Genomic DNA, 21,264 nt, shown 5'->3' on the forward strand with positions numbered 1-21,264 from the left:
GAATACCATCCTCATTTCTGATTAGCGTGTCGTGACATCACGTGCATCACGCAACCTGAAACAGTCCGATTGTAAGCCTGTGGTAGTCCGTCATGTTTTCAAACTTTTACTGAAACAAAAATTCATGAATAAAAAGTCATTAACGGTGGATGGCTTTGTCAATAGCCTACGTGTAGCCGTACCCACCCCCCCCCGAGGAAAAGCGCTTTTCCTCGGGGGGGGGGGGTGGGTACGGCTACACGTAGGCTACTTTGTCAACAAATCACGTTTCACTCGAAAAAATAGCCAAAAGGCCTTTTTTTTTCTTTTGGACGGGCGAAGAGGCCTGGAGCGGAGGGTCGCCTAAGGAACCCCATTTGTAAAGCCTCGGGCTATCTTTATATTTAATACTTTGACGAACAGGCTACACTTATTTTCTTCACGATATCCCGATGTTAGTTGCACTGAAGAAGGCCAGGTTGGTGTTGTGAGTTCTTTGAAATGGCGTTCAGTGCGAAGTCTGTCCGACTATTGTCGTACGTTCATCTCGTGCTCGGGATTTTGGCCATAGCTGCCGGGATAGCTTCTATGAACGTCACTGATTACTACAGCGGCTTATTTGGCATGGGAATTTGGCTTGGATCTTGGGTATGTGCTGAATCACAATTCTTAAAAGAGAAATAACTTTATTATAACGTCTGTTCAAGTGCTTGTTTCTATTTTTTCTGTAAGCTAAATGTTTGCACGTAACGCTTAAGTTATTTTAAGTTAAGCTTATGTTGTACTATTTGCTTTAGTGATAAGCTTAATTTGTGGAGATAAAATGTATAATCTTACTTATATTTATTTGCAATAAATTTGAAGGTGTGGGATATTAGTTGGTTGTTAAAACATTGGGTGTTTTGGTTCTCGGTGTCATTTATTGTCCGCAAATTTCCTGTTTCAATACTTGCTCCATGTCTGAAATGCATTGTCATTGTGTTTATGAACTTGCAGCATCGACCGATTTACGCCAATAAATGCTTCACAAGATATTAGTTTAAGTTAAAGTTATGGCCGTTTTAATTAAATTCTAAACCACGTAGATATAAAAGAAACTAACTTAAGTTTAGACTTGTCCCTCTATACTAAACTTTCCTCATGAGAAGCGATATGCAAATTACCGTCAGTCATGTTATTGTGTTTCACGGCTACGTTTCCAGTGAGTGTTTTTTGTTTTGCAAGTTTGGTTCTTTATTTTCAAAAAAATATAGCACTGGTCCTGTGTGTCGGATATTTCCTTAGTTAACTCAGTTTCTGACAACTAGATGTAACACTACAAACTTCAATCTGCTTTAATCCCTCGATCTGAGATGTTTGCCCGATAAAATTTAAAGCATGCAGCAAACTGCGGAGCTCTAGTGTAGCGTGAAAGTATTTTCTTTAACAACCCTTTAGCACCAAAACGAAGATGTAATTTTCTCATCTATATTAAAGACTGTGATATTTCCATAAACATTTTTTTTATTTCTTTTCAGTTGATGTAAAATTGGTTTCAAAATAGAAAAATTATATATTTTTTAACACACAATTGCAATGATTACGTCAACTTGTACGTAAGCACTCTTAAGGTTGTAATATTAACAATTGATTATACTATGAGCCCAAGTTTTGCATGAGGGAATAGTCAACGAGGCACAGCTCAATTACAGTAGAAAACGAGGGGCGAGTAGTGTAATTGTTTTAGTCAACTCCACTAGATGATTGCAGTCCAAATCTCACAATTTTATGCACTTTTAAGCCAAAAATCAAGAATTGTTGTCTTTATAAAGCGCAACTGACATGCGCAATTGTGTTCTATCCGCAAATAAAAAACAGTGAGATAACCAATTAGAGTTGCAGATTTCCAATAGAACATGTCTGAGTTTTTACTGAGTGTTGTTAGACTATAATCATACTTACATGATGGGTAAAAGGAAAGCAGTTTGCAGGTTAAAAAATATGATAGGAACCCCATACTGCACTATTAAAGCAAGATATAAGACTTGTGAGAAATGCAACCTTACATTTATTTATGAATCCTGACAAAACATTTTTTAACACTGCTCTGAACGATTTATGCAGATGGTGTGGGAAGTGGTTGCCCAATCTTCCAGAAACCTGAGGGACGTGTGAAAATTGCTTGACCAAAAAAGTTAAATATTAAGAAATTATATATGAAGTAATATAATTATGAAAAATCATCCTAACATACAAAACTTTGGCACATGCCTTCTACAGCATATTGCTAATGTGAGCTAGGCTTGAAGAACAAAATACAGGCTAGTGTGATCATTGCTGTTTTAAGGGTAGGTTTTATCTTTATGGGCTGAGCTCGAGTACAAGGATTAGCAGCTGCAATTTTTAACCAGCACACACAAAAAATCACTTTACCTTGCCATGTCATTCGATGAAATTCCAAAAGAAAAATTGTGACTTGAAAAGTCTTGAAATTTAGATGGGGAACACAAAGACGAACCCAATAAGCGGGGTCCAATACCCCCCCTCCCAATGTTTAGGGTCTCATTTGTCAGATAAACAGCAACTTAATGCATTTTATCCTCATTGGGAGTTAGGCACAGGGTTTATTATAAGGGTTGCTATAATTATAAGCCTTGCCTATAACAAAATTACTGAAACCAGAGACCTTTTACGTACATGTATGTGTCGAGCAGATATAATTAAAGTTCCTAAAATCATCTATTGTGAGAGCATGTTTAAAATACCAAATCAACATTGAAATCATTGAAGCTAATCACTTTTATTTATTATATTTTAAAATTGCATTAAGGTCACAGTTGCTCTCATGTTGATAGGCTCTTTTGAATTTTTCAGCTGTTGCTTATCTTGAAATCTACTTAATTTGCTTACAAGTTCTCCTCTCTTAAAGCTCAGTGACTATTAAAGCAACATACAATGTAAACCGCAGAAAAAGAGATAAAAAAGAAACCTTTAGTTAGTTCTTGCTTCTTGCTCATTGTTGTGGTAAAAATATATAATGTAGGAACACAATCTGGTGTTATTAAACTTTGAAGGCTGTCTACTTTAATTGTTTGAAATGGTTCAGGTCAGTAGCAATATTTTCACAAATAATTTGCAAAGTATCCCTGTTGTCAAAATAAAGATAAACATCAGCATTTTTTCTAACCACAATATCTGTCAAGCCTCATTTGCATTCACTTGACAGTGCTGAGTCATGGGATGAATTTTGATGTCATCTGTTAATGGTGACACGTTCCCATAAAAAGTTTCTAGTTGTAGGAATTTTTGAAATGTTTACTGCAGTCGGATATTGAGAACTTTGCTTGTGTTAGAAATGCAAAAAAGTGGGGGTCACTGACTTCGTTTCAGGGATAAAGCGTATGGAAGCTAAAAAACATTACCCTGAATTTGAAAAATTGGTGCACGTAATTAAACATGGCTTACACGGTTTGAAGTTAAAAATAACAAAGATGAAAAAACCAAGGCAAACGATCTTAGTCATTCTGTAGAAGTGCGTCTGTTGGGTAAATAATTTTAAGTGTTGCCGTCCTTTTTGAAAGACTTTACCCTGAAAAAGGCATTTGAAACTGTCCTATGGCAAAACGAAAAGCTCAAAAAGTGGAATTTGAATGCAAGTTGGACAAAAAAATCAAACTTTTACTCAATAGATTCTTTCATTTTCTTGCAAAACGTAGATGATCATTAATAAAAGTGATCTGTTAAGAAATCACCGACCATTTAAGAGAGCAAATTGCAAGCAACGTTAACAGAAGGGCTACCCACCCTTCATGTGTTTAGAAAGTTTCCTCAGCGCACAGGCTTGATGCATGACTTGCGTGATGTTGCAACGTGAATTATGTGCACAGTAAGGATGCACATAAAAATTATCAGGAATGTCCTTAAGCAAAACTTTCATCTATAGAATGTATTGCATGCAATCCATTATTAGTCCAGCATTGATGTAAGGCCGTCCCCTTTTTTTCTCTGTTTACTGTCATCTGACTGACGTATATTTTTGGGGTTAAAAAAAACTCATGGATGCTGGCAGATTACAAAGAAGCATCTAGATGGTTCATCTTTTTTTCACTCTCCTCAGCTGAGTTTAACCACAACATCGATCCTTTCTTCCTCCATTGCCGCCGTGTTGATTTTGTAGCTAGATCTTGTTGTTTCCAGCGCCTGCAACAATGATGCTTGGCCGGGTACTGGGCCTCCTAGTTCCTCCTAGTTCCTCCCTGATTTTTTTAATTTTTTTTAATTGAACTGACCAACCCAAAATTCGAGAATGCATTCGACGGTAAACGAAGAAAAAAGGGGACAGCCTTGAAGCCCTTTTTTATTGTGTTGGCTCTGCAGGTTACTTATGCAAATTAACGCCACTTATTTTTAGGTCAAAAATAATTGCTTATTATTGGTGCTTATAATGCAAAACAAGGGAAATGTAGAGAGCTGAGGCTTGTAAAGGCACTTAATAGATTCTTATAAATCAGTCATCTTGAAGAGTCCTTGAAATTGGTTAAGTTCCTTGAAAGTACTTGATTTCTGCATTAAGATCTGCATTAGTGTATGCCCTATTAGGGCCGATTCACACTTACTAGCGGACAAGTTTGAAATGCCATGACATTTTTGACAAAAACAAAATTGTCTCGACAAGTCAGAGACCAATTAAAGAGAACAAAAGGTGAAATTATTTATACAATAGCTCTGCACATGCTTCTGGCATCCCTGCACATTTCTCAGAACAGCTGTCTTGGGCAAACATCAAATATGCAGTACCACGCAGTAAAACAACTCGCATTTAAAGTACGCATTTAAAGTACGCATGTTCTCATGGTGTTGAATAATGAGTTGTCTCAAGATAACTTTTTCTTTTCTCATTCTTAAATTTGGCAAATTGCAGAAAGATTTTTTGCAGCTGAATTATAATAGTGAGAGCCACATCACGGTGTATATATACTAGCCTCAACAATTTTTGAGTGTGTGTTGTTATTAGGGCCAATTTGGGCCAAACACAATAGCCAATCAACAACGTATCGTTATCTGACATAACAAGGGCCATGAGAATGCGGGTTTTCATGAATTGTCCTGCCTAGGGGCAGGACAACAGCCCCTTTAAAGTTTTGTTCATTGTGACAAAATTTGTCCCAGTCCAGACAAGTTGTTCGCACTTGTTTTTGCACTTGCAATGTCCAGACAAGTCCAGACAAGTTGTTCGCACTTGTTTTTGCGCTTGCAACGTCCAGACAAGTCCAGACAAGTTGTTCGCACTTGTTTTTGCACTTGCAATGTCCAGACAAGTCCAGACAAGTTGTTCGCACTTGTTTTTGCACTTGCAACGTCCAGACAAGTCCAGACAAGTTGTTCGCACTTGTTTTTGCGCTTGCAACGTCCAGACAAGTCCAGACAAGTTGTTTGCACTTGTTTTTGCACTTGCAACGTCCAGACAAGTCCAGACAAGTTGTTCGCACTTGTTTTTGCACTTGCAATGTCCAGACAAGTCCAGACAAGTTGTTCGCACTTGTTTTTGCGCTTGCAACATGGACCAATCATAAGACAACTGATTCTTTGTTGTCATGAATTGTTGGCGTCTTAAAAAACAAATTTGCACTTGTTCTCTGAAAAAATGATGAAATCTACTAATTGTTACAAAACTTGTCTATAGTGCGAATTGGCCCTTACTTTTTTCTGATAAATTAAAAGATTTTGCTGAGGAAAATTTGTCCATGAAGGACTTCTAAAATATGAAAGTAACTAGCAAAAAATTATGTAGAGTGAATGCCTACCTAAAGCACAATTTAGATCTTTGCCTCAATTTCATGTGCCAGGCCTCTGATGTGGGATTGTTTGCCTTGCGGTTTTGTTATAACGGGGAACATGGCTGATAGTGTGTAGAGTTGTTTCATATTTCCTTTCGAATGCAATTCAAATGAGGGATGGGCAAATGTGCATTCAATTGTTAATGGTGATAAGTTCAGTGATGGAAAGTTTAGCTGTATCTGTATTTCAAATTGTGTTTCTGTTCTCCCTCAATAACCAAACATTAATTTTAAAATGGTATCATCTTGTAAACTCAGAATTAAATAAAGGCCATTAAAAACTACCGGTAACTGGGGAGCTCTGCTTTGAGGCTTGTCTAAATTGCCTTTAGTTTGTACTTTGGTACAGCTTTTTATATAAGTTGTTTCAAGGAGGGTCAGTACTTTAAGTGGGTTGTTGCTTTCGGAACATTACTATATAAATTTAGAAAACACCCTGTAAGATAGGGTGCACTCAGCTGACTACTTCTATAACTCGATAGGAACACAGGTACAGAACTAGCACGAGCTGTTGGCGTAATGATGGCGTGAGCAAAGAGCAATTACATTTTGATGATCTAAATAAACAAGTGATTTATTAATTAATTTTGTTTTTCTTCGCAGTGTTTTCTAAAAGAAATAGAAAACATGTTTTCAGTGTTTCTATTGAGATATAGAAGCACACCTGAAAGTTTGGGAGAACTTGAAAAAGCTGTGGAAACACTTGCCCATCAGCTTGTACACGTGTTCCCACAGCATTTCTTATTCTCCCAAACTTGCACTCATGTTTCTATAACTCGATAGAAGCACAGAACATATTTTCTATTTCTTAATTGTGAACTTTTTTTCCATGAGATGAGAGCCTCGATAATACCAAGATGACATATTATTTGGTAAACCAGTTAGCTACACATGTACAGTTGATGTTAACAGTGTGCTTGTAAATTGCACTCTTTTAGGTTTTCATGACAGGTTTGGCAGGACTGGCAAGTTCATTGAAGCCTGGCAATTTTTGCAGGGTATTAAAATTATGTTGTCATGTTAAGTTTTTTTAGTATGTAACTTAGCTTTAAACCTGTAAAAAAAAATTAGTTTGGGGCAAAGACATTATTTTGATCAGACTTCCTTCCATGAACATGTCATAATATTATTGTGGACAGGCACTGTTTTTAACAACATATTACCAACTTGAAGCAGACAAAAGTAATCTTGCAATCAAAATATTTATTTCATATTTTTTTTATGAATTGTATGCTAAGATGAATAAATTAAGTTGGTGGTCCCACCTCCTGCAGGGCTAAAACAGGTTGCAGGTTGCTTCTTTGTTAACTTTTATTTTGTTTCTACCTTAGTCTTTCCATCTTCTAACTTGATTATAGCTACCGGTACATGCACTAAGCAGTGAGAACACTATGGCACAAGATACCATAGCATGTGAAAATATGGTTCACCACTGAGGAATCAAACCCTGGTCTCCTGCTTACAAGGCAAATGTGATAACCTCTACACTATTGGGTGAACCAACAGTGATAATGGGTGAAATAGACAGGCTATTTACTTATTTTATCAATAAGTTCATGAGGTGATTTCACTAAGGATCAACTGAAGCGGCACCCTACCTTGGACGGAATGTGATCAGTTCTCAAGCACAATGGTTAAGAAATTTGGACTTGACCATCAAGTGAAATCCTGATATATCAGTATCCAGTCAATGTCATGAACTTTCCAAGCAGCCAAAACTATCAACAACTCTTTTTCCTTTTTCTGTGCCATATCAGTTACTGAAGCTAAGCAAAGAAATCAAAGAAACTAGAACAGCTAGGAACTTCTCTTCATTCATGTTAGTTTTGATATTGTGTGTACATATACAGCAAGATTTGTTCTCTGGTCTTCTCTGTTTAAAAAAAATATGTTTTCAAATAGTCCACCACAATACGTACATTTGGGAACAGGGACTGTACTGTGAATACTGAGACATATGACCTGCAACCTGTGAACTGCAACCTGTATTTTAGCCCTGCCGTTCCACACCTCTCATAACCACTGTTGTCGGTGAATACTGTACTATAAAAAAAATTAATACTAATTGCTTTGGTGGCAAAGTTATTTACATGTGTATTACTATTTTATATAACAAGTTTGGAAAGTGGAGTTGTCACCACCATTCTTGAATGTCTCAAACAGAACCCATCAGAAGATGTAACTGGACACCTTAACAACTGCCATACAAGGTGTATGTTCCTCTGTAGTCTGGGTGAGAACTTTTAAAAACATAACAAGAGAGGGAGTGTTGGTCTTCTAATGATCATTGTTGTTGCAATCTTGCAGATTGGAATTTTCCTGGGATGTTGTCTCGTTGCCATAGTCATGCTGTCCATTTGCTGCATCATAATTGGCACTGTAGTCATAAGGCACTTCCATTTTGAGTCAACTGTCACCCGTGACTATTACAAGGGCAAAGGAACCTTTGGCCAAAAGAATCATGAAGATTATAACAAACCAGAGGAATATTTTGAGGACAGACAAGAAGGTGGAATGATTGGCCTGGCTGTGTATGGCTCTCTTTTGGCTATCAACATATGTGACGTGCTGTTGTGCTGTGCATCTGTTTATGTGTGCCGTGACCTAACGCGGAATGAACAGGTACAGTACCTTGATTTTCGCATGTGTTTACTAGAAATGTGTTTTTTATAGATCTTGCTTCTTTTATATACTTCTTTTAAGATCTTTTATTGATCTTCTTTGCTTCTTAGTTAATGTTAATGTTGCAAATTATGCAGTGCAGGGGGGGCAGGAACTTAAAAATTGGACTGATGGGTCATGACAGTTTTTTTTTACCCTTGCTGAAATCTAGCAAACATCAGTTTTTCCCTTGATGACATTCTGCTTATTTAATAACATGAAAATTCTTTTGTGGTCACTGCATTGCATGTCTCTTGATGTATCAACTGGTGCTGCACATTTAATAACAATATTCTTGCAAGAAAATTATGCCAGGAAGCCAGAAATAGCATCAGAGATCAAGATTTTTATCCCCCCAGTCACCCTTTTGAACAGGGAATTGTGAGGAAAGATGGGATTAAACTCCTTTTCCCTTCTTCTCAAAAGAATCTGTGGAAAACTAAGGCATTGACTTTATCATACAGTGTAGGCTTAAGGTCATTGCCCTGAAATACTGTAGAACTGAACAGAGATTTTTAACCAAATATTTACTGGTTTATTACTTTAAGGGAACTTAAATTTTGAAATAAAAAAAGGGGGGTCACCATATTCGTTTAGAAGCAGGAAGACCTTGTATATTCCATATAATTCCTTTATAAAACGATTTTATAATGAAATAAAACGCTAAAAAATTGCGAGTACTGGCAAAGTACAATTTTTTAGCGATAATTTATTTTTTAAACATAGGAATTGATCTGTTTTCATTTTACAGAAAGAATTTGATCGCTACACCCAAAATATGAGAAAAAATTGATAGATCACCAGACTCGTTTACGAGAAAGCAAACATTTACTTAATGAAAAAAGCCGCCATTTTGTTTATGTGTGTGCGCTCACGTGCGCCTATTGCGCGTAAAATTCTGCGAAGTAAGGATGCGCCAGGGTTCTCCAGTGATCAAGCCGACATTATCACAGCTGGGCAGATATTTTAGTATAGTTCTGGAAATTGGTAAATACAGACCAGAACTGTAGAGCCGACCTCACAGAGCAAATATTTGTCCTTAAATAGGCAGCCATCAGTATTCCTGGTGCATCATTGTCTCACTACTCTCAAGGGAATGCTTCTGCTGCAGTACCTAATCCACAACTGGGGTATGGTGGACAGACCTGGGCTGAGTTGGTCTTTCAAGGAATGCCTCAGTCGCTACAGCCAGTGCCAGTTCAGTTCATACAGAACCCGGATTATCAGTTTTTTACACCCTTCAAATTACCGGTAAGATATAAGTGTGGTTTGAATGTAGAATTGTTTTAAAGGCTTCTCTTGCTGTTTTTCTGTGGTGGAACTTTCCTAAGCAGTCAAGGTCCACAAGTCAAGTTTCATTTTGCGTAGTTCATTCAGTGGAACCAGAACGTTAATTTAGTCCGTCTCAGTGTACATTTCCCCTACAAGCTGAGACAGAGCCTGCAGTTTCTGTCAGAGGAGTTACTAAACAAAGTCAATTTTCAGACAATTTATCCCCGAACCTTGGGATTATTACTAGCTAGAACTTTAATAAAAAATTTCTCTGTTACTTACTGTAAATAAGACACAGTCACTGTTTAGACTGCCATGTTTGAGACAGACAACGATAAGTAAACATGTTTAGTTTCACTAAACTAAAGCTACACTGCCCTCAGATTACAGCCAATCGCACCCTACCCGGGTGGGGGTACTCCCTATAGTGGCCTATATGGTGAGTCTCCGTCCGAAAGGGGTACCTTGTCCAGGCTGGAGGTATGTTAAAGGGTAGGGATTTCACAGTTGAAGTATAGAAAAGGGTAGGGAAATGTCATTAAGGGCCTTTCAAAAATTCTTTCTTGAACACGCTGGACGGTTGATTAATATTTTAAGGGGTTATTGAAATGAAAACTCGAGAAAAGAGATTTCGTATCCATTCCGTAGCTATGTGAAAGGGGTACCACAAGGGTATATGAAAGAGTTGTCTTTTCTGTAAAAAAATGGTATATGATTGGGTGAGGGTTTGGACCTTGGGGCGGAGCCTCTCCGTATAAAATATTTTTCGAGCCTATTGCAGCAAAGGAATCAATCCTATTTATGCAAAATGCAAGTATCTGTCTTGATAACGTACTTTTACTAATCTGCACTTTACTACTGTTTTTAAACTTTTTTCTTTTTCTCTGATCAAGAATTATGCTGAATTGTACCCAGAAGGCATTGTGAACCCCAGCGTAGCTCAGAATGAACAACGGTGTGTCGTGAATGAACCGCCACCTGAGTACACCCCAACACCAGACCCCTCAGCTTGTGAGCATTCCGTGCTCCCGGGCTCTTCTGTTGAAGTCCCCCTTAATTCTTTCCATCCGTCAACTGAGGACAATACAACAGTTGAACAATCCGCGATTTCAGTGCACACTGCCAGTGTACCGCAAACCACCGGAGTTTTAGAACACTGCTCGGTACATCCGGGGCTTTTGGAGGTTGCATCGGATTGTCCGGTGTTGTCCACTCGAGTCCACGAATCATCAAGCGTGCCCGAAATATCTTCAACACCAAATAGCTTAGCAATCAGTACAGGATCAGACACGTCATTTGCATCTTTGAACTCACTACCAAACACGATACAAGTCAATACATTAGAGGTATTGGATGATACAGCGAGAGATACAAGTTCTCAAACGAGATAGCCAAGGGACTGCAGCTGACAGAAACAAACAATTTGCAGGAATGGGTGCACTGCACTGTTTACAGTTCTCTTTACAATTCTGGGCCTGTTTGTTTAAAGCACGATTAAGCTTAACTTGAATGCTTATTTCAGCTTTAGAACTTTTCAGTGAGTGATGAGGTTTCTTTTTATCAGTATCTTCTGTCCTCCAGTTTTGAGAAAATGAAATCCTTTCCAACAACCCAGCCCTGTTCTAACGCTACAGGTATTTGATGAATACATTTCACTAGCACTCTGCTTGGCACTTGTGTTCATTTGCTTTCGGGCTGGCTGTATATTTTTAAGGCTAGAATGTTGTGTAAGACGGTGTAGATGAAGCTTTTATTTATTCTCGCCATTGTCAGTTTTAAAACAATGTTGATCTCTCGGGATAACATGTAACTAGCTATACTTGGATTATTGAACAACGCCTTATTATTTTAAAGAAAAAATCTTGATGCCTTGTCTGGAAATACGTTTGCATAAAACGAGGCCCTTTTTACAGTTGGATTTTATTTTTTAATTTCTTAGAATGCATCGGCTTTTATTTATCAACTGTAAAGTGTATATATTTTAAAATTAGAGGAAATGGATTCTTATTTGAAAGGCGCAGGTTTAAATTGTAAATACCGTGTTTGTACAGCTGTAGTGTAATTTATTTCATAGTTAGCTGTTTTCTGATAGATAACTGTGGTAAAATATCCTGTTTTGTACAGCATACAAGAGAATATATTTTTAACCATGGATCTTGATTCCAACGTCTCTTACGCAATTAAACGCAACAGGGCACTTCTCGAAAATGTCGGTTATCTAAATTTCACGTTAATTATGTTGGGCTTGCGCATTGTTCTAAATGATTTCATACGCGTTGTGATTTGGTGAAAAATCGTATTTTACGTTACATCATAGTTGGTAGCACATGGAACAGGAAGTTTGAAACAACGCAAGAGTAATGAGTTCATTAAAGGAGCTATGTCACTGTCAACACATTTTTTTTCAAGTTTTTCATTCGTAATCGTCTCAAACTTTGTCACTTAGCTTGTAACCATCCTTGTTTATTTTCGGGGTTTTATTACTTCTTTGTTTCTTTATCTATGTTAGAAAACTGTTGTTTTGAGGTTTCCTTCAACTTTTAACTTATCAGAAAAATAAATTTGAATACCGTGACATGGCTCCTTTAAACTGTAATTGGATGGTGAGCCTGTTCCAGATGTTCGGTTAGTTGGGAAGTAAGTAGCGCGAGAAACGCGTTTAGCGCAAAGAACGCTGTGGGCTTTTCCTCCTTATATTTCGGTCGACGTTTTTCACGCTGCTTCCCAACAAACCGAATGCCTGGAACTAGTGAACTCCTGATTGATAACGACACGAACAAAAAACGTTATTCTACTAAGTTATGGAATACGATTTCGTTACACAATCAGAGCATAGTTCAATCAGAGCATAGTTCAAGCGTTTTAACTTTTCAATCACATTGTTTCTAGTTTGATTTGTATGTAGGTTCATTCTAATTTTTATATTTTTATATTATTTTTACATATAGTAAACAGCGCTTTAGAATATTTATAGTTTTAGCGCTTTATAAATGTATAAATTATAAATTATTATAGTTAATAGAGGGAAATGGTTAGGAAGCCCGGCAAACATCAAAGGAGCAAACAATGAGGCCAAGACTTAGGTTGGAAGGTCCATGACCGTGCACATCTTTTGTTTTGCTCTCATACACTATGCATGAGTTACGTAATCCAAAAGTGTTTATTGGTTTGTTGCTTGAACACACGTAACCACCTATTGTATTTTGTCAGGTTTTGTGCACGGTCAACCCCCAAAATAGCGAACAATAACCTATAACAAAGAACTTTGACGGGCTTCCTAACCATTTTCCTCTATTAACTATGATCAGAGCGACGAATTTCGTACATTTTGTGCCTGTCTTATAATAGATGATTTTGTACGTAAAAATTTGTTAAAGCCAATTGACTATATAATTCAGAGCAAAAACACGTTTTTGATCCTCCTCTCTGCAAAAATATGGTCTTCGCGGGGTCTGCGAAAGGCAGGCACCATCTTCAATAAACGCAGATTAGTTATCCAGTGTATGTTAAGTTTTTATGTTTGTGGAAATTTCTTTCTCATTTAACCTTATCCTGTTATAATAAGCACTAATTTAACCCTTATACCATCAACACCTTGGAACTTTCATTAAAATGACTTTGAAGGGAAAATCCACGGAAAAAGACAATTGATTTCTCGTCATGTTACAATTTCCTTCATCTACGATCTCTCCACTTTGCTGTCAAACTAACGGCCATTTTCTCCCAACATTTGAATATTAAATTAGACACGCTTGGAATCTATAAATACGTCCTTCAGGTAAAATAGTCGTGAAAAGAGCAAACATATCCGGCAAGTTTGCCTGATACTCGATTCTGCCCTTCACATCAACTTAATGAGCTCTTCATTCAGTTCTTCACACGTAACGTTCATAAAAATTTATTTGAAAGACTGTTAGTACAATCAAGTTAAACCTTAAAACAGGAAGCCAACGGAACAACATGCACGTGTCTATTCAGGGAGACGAGCGAAATTCTAACCACGCCCGAGCGCTCGAGCTCTTATGTGACGTCAAATTGACCTTATTGTGACGCTGAAATTCGTTCGTTCGTTCGTTTTTTATCTCTAAAAAAGTGCAAAGGCTTTTCGTGATGTCATAAAGTGAGGTAAGTTTGGTAGTTAACAACTCAATCAATTCATAGTTAGTTGTACACTAACGTTCGAAAACTATTTATTGACGTTTGCTATGTGGCGCGTTTTTCATTCAGCTTTTTACACGCGCATTTTTGTGTAGAGAACTTCCTAGGGATGCAATACAGTTGAAGCTCTTTTAACCTCCCTCATCGAAGGGACAAAGCAAGGTGCCGTGTTGCTGAGGTCACCGCTGACTTCATTTTTGTCACTCTGACAGTTCGAAGTGTTGAGTAACTAAATTGAGGCCCACTCGTATTTTAACTGTCTAAATCGATTACTATCCAGCACTGAGACACGCGCAGCTACATGTACTGTATACGAGTAACGCAGTTTGAAACGTGGTTTAGAGAGATTTACCCTGATTTGGCTTTTAGTTTAACGGCAAGTTAGAATACAGAACAATGTAACGTCTTCCCGCGTGCGCTTATCCTTTTTTCTAGCTTACTCTTCGCGAAATAATTATCTCTCTAATGGGTCTGTCACTGTGCTCCTAACGAGAATGGCAGACTTTCTGAGCTTTCATGACAATCTACTCCGACCCAGGAAAACTTGTTAGTGAGCTCACTATTATAAATTCCTTAATTTAAATATAAATGGTAATTTACCTAAGCGATAAAATAAAATAAGGACAACAGATCACTACTAAGTAAAATTCCATAGCCAGTAATTGTGTCCGTTACTTACACAAACATAACTATTAGGACTTTTCTCTACCATCTAGTCATTAAACCCTCTAGTCAGTCAGTCTTATGGATGGTTTTCTGCACTTTCAGCCTTTGTCTGCTCAGTCTGTTTGTTTCAGACCTTTCATGTGCCTATGCACATGTTAGGCTGTTCATTCGGATTGTTGTTGCTGCAGTCTTCATCCGCCCGTTACTTACATCCCACAGCGTTGGAACTATTCCTTCGCCTCAAATAATCAAGAAACAAAAAGAACATATGTAGTATATGTGCCCCGTATTGCGACAGCCACCCATGTGGCCAGGTTTCTCTCGACAAGAATGAGTTCAAGAGGGAGTACCAAACAACTGTGTTTGTTGCTGGCATGGCTCACGATTTTCAAGTCTTCCCTCAGCTTATTGGTTATTCCCCCACACTATTTGTCTGATCAAACAACCTCAGTGGTAAGTATTGTAAGCTGGTTGAAACATTCCTAATAGTTGTTGTTTCTCAAAATGTATTTAGCGCAGAAATAGACAATTAATCCCTTCTTTTACAAGGTCTTTCAGCTAGCCCCGGGGGTGGTGGAATTCCCCATTATTAGCATCGCTTGATTGCAAATTCCCCCGCTATGTCGCGGGGGTGGGGGAAACAAATGACTAGTGCATTATAGCTCGAGATGCGCCACTTTCGCTTTGATTGCAAATTTATGGCTCAAGTCTCTTAACCAACAAAGTGGCCGCTCTTTGCTAGTACTACACTTATTAACTTAACAGATAGAGTGAGCCAACCCATCACCCAAAGTTATGATGTAACATCACCGCAACTACAAAACAAACTCTTTTATTAGAACGCAAAGGCGCTCGTCTCAACTCCTTGTCACTGCATAAATAACAATATTTACAACGTAATTCGTGAATTTCTTATTTATACAAACAACTTACTTCTTAAAAAAACTAATCTGGTTCGTGAATTTTAACAGGGTCGGAAGAACATTTTGATTGGCTGACATGAAGTCATTTGCCTGGCAAGCTTAAATGATATGTACAGCGGTCAGTTCCCTCGTGTTTGAGCTTGTAAGTTGGCCGTGGAACTTTTTGAGTTTGATAGCAACTCGTGACACTTCAAAAACGGTAAGCAACGTTTAAACAGTCACCATTTTTATGTAACTTAAAAAAACTGGCAAACGTACGTTCTCGCGTTTAACATGTGAATCGGATGTTATTAAGAATTCTCACTTCCACAGAAAGCAAAAAAATACACCGTCTATACTTACTCAAGAGTAACTTGAGCTGTTTAAATGTAAATATAACGCTTTGCTTAGAATGCTTACTTTCGCGACCCAAAATGTATGTTCATATGAAGGTGACTTTGTCGGTTGATGGGCTTGGAAGCAATGTGGGCCAACTCAAAATACCACAACTTGCCGCTATAAACAGAAAAAAATTCAGTGTGCTTCAGAAACAGAGGATTGTTAAAGGGATGGTTTCGCCGCTCCTCGCGTGTACATTCTATTCCACCGACTCTTGCGGGAAATTTGCTTTGAAAATTTCCCGGTGGTTAGTGAAAACGTGGCAACAGAGGTGTTATTTGTGATAAGAATTCCTTTTGTTTGTTCCGACTCCGATGTATAAAGTACCTTGTTCACTTTATTATCAACCAAACGTATTGCAGTGATCATAGAAAACTCAGGCTAAAATAATGTTTATGCACTTTTTGACAAAAGGCTCTCTCTCTTTTCGACTGAAACAACTCTCGCTCGTTACGACGGATTGGCAACATTATCTCAAACCATTTACTTTATAACATTATCTCAGATACTAATGCCTATAAACCAATTAAAACTCAGGAAATGCAATATGCTATGGCCAAAAATGTGGTCGATTTGTTAAATGCATTATGCACAGGCTATCATTTGTACAACCAGAAAGAATGATGCATTCACAGAAAATGTCGACGGATTTAGCATGGCATTCACTGTTGGCCTGTAGGAGCTATTGTGGACACACGCACGAGTTATCTACTCGCATCCGATTGGTTCACAAAAATGCAACTGAACGGGTGACATGCGCCGAACCGTGAAATCATCCCTTTAAAGAAATTTAAGATATTTTCTTTTCATTTTAGGGGAAGTGGGAGGGGGGAGCAAAATAAGCAATTTTCAGTTCTTCATTTTGAGATAACCCAATTGAATGACCCAGTTTACACTTGAGCACGTTAGTAATTCGTACCGCTCAAATTAAATCGTTGACAAACCGTTTTCTGTCAAACAACCACAGGCTAGAAATAAATAACGAATGAATAATCACAAATACTAAATACTCAAGAGGCTAACATCTTAAAATTGTCAAAGGAATAATAAAAGATAAAGACGATAACTCCTATCTGACTACACCAATTAATCTTATTAATTGCCTAATCTATTAAAATTCGATTTTACGTTAAGTTGTGTCTTTATGTGGCATCAGATGAATTCTGCTGGTCTTTGTCATCAGGAGAGGAATCAATAACTGCCACTTGTTAATCTTCAGTTTCTTTATCCAGGCTTTTCTCTCTGTTGTCCTTGCCTTCCTTTTCTGACGAGGAGACTTTTTTAGATGTCTCTTCATCATCTGCACCCTCGTTCGTGGAAAGTGCTGGATGCCGTGGAGCATCATCTTCCTTCTCTCCCTCTGAGAGTTTCTGCTCAGAGAGATCCTGCTCTGATGATCTTTCTTCTGGTTCTTCTGAAATCTGCGGTTGCTCACTCTGAGAAGATTGCCGAACCTCTTCGTTGTCCTGCTTCTCGGGTTCATTTCCATCTTTGTCATCTTCAGCTGAGGCAATTTCTTGATCTTCAGTATGCTCTCCATCTGACGACTGACCCGCGCCAACTTCAGTAGTAGCATGTTCCTGTTGCTCAGGTTGCTCTCCATCTGACGAATGACCTGCTTTGTCTTCAGCAGCATTAAGTTGCTGTGGCTCGGGATGCTCCCCATCTGACGTCTGACCCTCTCCCAATTCAGGAAAAGCATGTTTCTGTTGCTCAGGTTGCTCTTCATCTGACGACTGACCCGCTCCATCTTTAGGAGCAGCGTGTTTCTGTTGCTCAGGTTGCTCTCCATCCAACGACTGACCCGCTCCGTCTTCAGCAGCATTAAGTTGCTGTGGCTCAGGATGGTCTCCAGCTGCAGGTCCCTGCTGTTCGATACTGTCTCCAACTGATGGTTGCTCTTCTGCTTCTTGTTCAATAGTAGGATCCTGGTCCTTCTGTTTATCTTCACCTGATGGTTTTTCTCTGTCATCTGCATCTCTACCTTCTTCTTCTTTACCATGTTCCTCTTGCACTACACCCGACTCAGCCACCGACTCTTCACCCTGTTTGACTTCCGTTTCTTCCTCGTTATCTCCTTCCTCTTGTCTTTCTTCATTGCCCTCTTGGGTTGCAAGGTTTTCACTAACAGTGTCCTCTTGCGGTGTCTCTGTGCTGCCTCCTTCAGTAACCACACCTTGCTCTTCACCTTCTTGCTGTGGCTCAAACGCACTCTCCTCAGTCTCATGCTGTTCTTCACTGTCGTCAGCTTCCACAGTATCGTTCCCTTTCTCTCTTTCTTTGAGGAAATCCTTAACTTCATCCACGATTTCCTTTGATATTTGATTCATGGGCACGAGTGTAAGGTCCACAATTGACTTGTTAGCTTTTACTGCTTCAAGTAATTTTCTTCCTCCTTCATCACCAATTTTGTTTCCCTCCAAGTCAACAGAACGAAGGCTTTTACATCCTTTTATTCCTTCAGCTATGGCAACTGCTTCTTCGTCTCCAATCTTATTAAAATCAAGAGACAAGGTTTCAAGAGTACGGTTGGTTGCCATGGCCTTGCTGATATTCTGCCATCCCTCCACCTGGATGGTGTTTCCGCTAATCGTCAGTATCGAGACAGTGTTGTTATGCTCGATCAGTCTGGCGATGTGTTGGGCGCCATCTTGAGTTAGGCCACAGTCTCCTAAGTCCAAATTCATGATTGACATGACGGTTGTTCCTACAATGGCATCAACGATGATTCCTACACCTTCATCTGTTAAGGGATTCCCGTGTAATCTGAAACAGGACAACACAATACGAAACTTAGCTCCTGAATGCTTGAGGAATGCAAAGGACATCATAAATGCTACAACTTTTGTTCACAACTGTCACTTGAAGTAAGCTTATACCATGATACCGGATAAAATCAACCCTAAAACTTCCTTACCACTGCTGCCTAATAATAATACATCGTGATATTATAGAGCACATTCAAAACTTCGCGAAAAAAGCCACAGTTGAAAAGTTTACTAGCAAGGGAACTTAACAAACGGAAGTGATTGATACCAGCCTGGAGCAATGAAGAAGCTACTACAAAATCAAGTAATACTTCAAAATTATATTTGGATGTTCAATATGCGAGGGTTGTATCAATAGCTCTCCTTAGGTTCAATGTAAAATGTTCAGCAAAAGACCAAGACAGAAGCACTTACAATAACATCCTAAGTGACTTGTTTTTCCTGATAACATCAGCCAAGTGTTTGGCGCCTTCAGGTCCAATGTGATTCACACTTAAGTTCAGCATCTGAAAACAAAAAATTTGACACGTTGAATAACAAAACAAAGAAAGGACAGATTCATCCAAGTTTCCATGGCTTGTGTGGCGGCTTCCGGCTGCCAAGGCAACAGAAAACACAGAAATCACCTTTAAATTGGGAGAGTCTATCAGAGAAGCTGCCAGTATCTCTAACACACTGTCATCTGCTGAGGTATTTCTGAGAATGACCGATCCTAGATCTTCTCTGGAATCTATAATCCCTGCAACCTCCTCGTACTGCAATGTATAATAAGAAAATCAATTAAAACTACAGTGTAAGTCAATATACATGTAAAAACACTCAGTGACCAAAAAACAACACCTTTTAAGGGGGCTCAATACAGTTTTTAGTACTTTCCAGGGTCAATAGTTATACCACAAACATTTAACTGTTGCCACTACAAAAACGGTATCAAACAAATGCCAAATCAATATGAAACAAATTGTGCTTATTTTCTTGATGTATAAGCCGTTAGAACACCCTTAATTTAAGCTTTAAGTGCTTATATCTCAAATGGGGTCCGGTGACCCCCCTTTTTATTATTGAATAATGATTGGCATGTTAAGATACAACTTTTTGCAAAGTTAAAAAAATTCTGCGGAGCAGTTTCAGAGCCACCTAAAATTTTCGAAAAAGTAAGGTGGCTCTGAAACCGCGACCAAGACACTTTTTTTTCGTCGCATTAACCTGCTCTTTAGTTAGTGCAACTCCAGCCAATTCAACATCTTCTTTTCCTTCTAGTAGAGACTGGACAGAGCCCTCGTGCTTGGTACCAGGCTGCACACCAACAGCCTTTAGAGCCTGGTCTGGTAACTGACCAGAGGAAACTAAATCTGGGTCACTTCCAGGATCTTGCTCGAGTCTTGATTTTGTCTTCCTTTTCTTTTTCTTCTTGGACTCCTGATCTAAAAAGCGGAGATAAACAAAAGCATTGATATTATCCACCAGCAGACAATACAAGGCATGAAACAAACACAGAATAAAGAAACCAGGAAAAATGTTTGCACATACGCAAAAAAATCACGCCCAAGGCCTGAGCCTCAATAATAACTACTACAACAGCATTCTATTGAGAAAACTGATACTGACTGGCCATGTAATTTTAATCACTACTGTGAAACCATCTATTAGACAGGCACAAAACAACTTGAATCGTAACTATAGCAAAATTCTCGAATCTTACTGGTTCATAGCACACCCTATATTTCACCAAATAAGACTTGCAAGCAGCTAAACGATTAAATAACAAAATTTACACGTGCACTTGTTGTGTGATTTTTTCTTCTGACTGAATAATCCCTCTTGGTATTACTAAAACCTTTCGGAAACAGCCTTCCGATACGAATTCTGCCACAGGGGTCATAAATCGTTAAAAGGCTTCACTGCATCCAAATTTTTACCGCAAATGTTATCAGTTACAGAACGCGTGGACGAGTTGTCTCTGTAATTATACTTAAACAATTCGGACTCCCGCTCATTCGATTTTGTTATTCAGTCGTTTGATTACAGACCAACTTGGTCTCCATTAAAGTCCTATTACCATGACTAATACTTATAGAAAACACTGAAAATTTATTTTAGAAGAAAACTGTAATCCTAATAATTACTCGTTTCACAGTAATAATCTTCTGGCATATGATTAGTAGCAAGACATAAATATTTCACAACTACTTTTATCTGAAGCCAGGACAACAGGCCTTTAATTTTCTTTTTACACAGTACAAACTTTTGTAGCTTTGAAAACTGTCTGTTTACATAATAAAGATCAACAACTCAAGCGTTACGACCACGCAGACGTGTAATATCAAGAAAGAGTCCCGTTTCAGGATCTTGTACCGTTTATGCCTTCATCTTCACTATCACTGCTGCTGCTGCTGCTGCTGCTGCTGCTGCTACTACTGCTGTTGTCGCTAGGCTCTGAAGACGTGACGGGATCATCCCGTTCTTGTTCGTCATCTTGTTTGTACTCCTCTTCTCCTTGTCTCGGGGTTTCTTCAGGAACGTCCTCGACCTGCTCAGCTTCATCTGCTCCTGGCTGTTCTTGGTCGTTCTGTGCTGTGATCTCTTCTGGAACATCTGGATTCTAAAACAAGCAGGAAACCATCTCAATGTTAATGTTTACAA

General features: G+C 38.5%; 2 protein-coding genes across 3 annotated transcripts in view; one reads left to right on the forward strand and one right to left on the reverse strand.

The window, feature by feature from the left end:
- Positions 1-349: 349 nt before the first annotated feature.
- On the forward strand, positions 350-13,230 carry LOC144666768 (uncharacterized). The gene is made up of 5 exons (XM_078528158.1): positions 350-627; positions 6,734-6,793; positions 8,103-8,417; positions 9,504-9,707; positions 10,622-13,230. The coding sequence occupies exons 1-5, from the start codon at positions 481-483 to the stop codon at positions 11,117-11,119; spliced, it is 1,224 nt and encodes a 407-aa protein (XP_078384284.1). The 5' UTR covers positions 350-480; the 3' UTR covers positions 11,120-13,230.
- Positions 13,231-15,368: 2,138 nt separating this feature from the next.
- Positions 15,369-21,264, reverse strand: part of LOC144666757 (uncharacterized) — a 66,255-nt gene continuing 60,359 nt past the window's right edge. For both annotated transcript variants that reach the window (XM_078528139.1, XM_078528140.1), the window contains 5 exons: positions 20,977-21,223; positions 19,828-20,045; positions 19,248-19,376; positions 19,036-19,127; positions 15,369-18,619 (listed from right to left, as the gene is read on the reverse strand). In XM_078528139.1, the coding sequence (XP_078384265.1) occupies positions 17,062-18,619; positions 19,036-19,127; positions 19,248-19,376; positions 19,828-20,045; positions 20,977-21,223 (2,244 nt within the window). In that variant the 3' untranslated portion in view covers positions 15,369-17,061. The remainder of the gene's footprint in view (positions 18,620-19,035; positions 19,128-19,247; positions 19,377-19,827; positions 20,046-20,976; positions 21,224-21,264) is intronic.

This window comes from Oculina patagonica, chromosome 9, assembly GCF_052425735.1.
Source record: "Oculina patagonica isolate OP01 chromosome 9, crgOcupat, whole genome shotgun sequence".
In the NCBI taxonomy this organism is placed as follows: Eukaryota; Metazoa; Cnidaria; class Anthozoa; order Scleractinia; family Oculinidae; genus Oculina; species Oculina patagonica.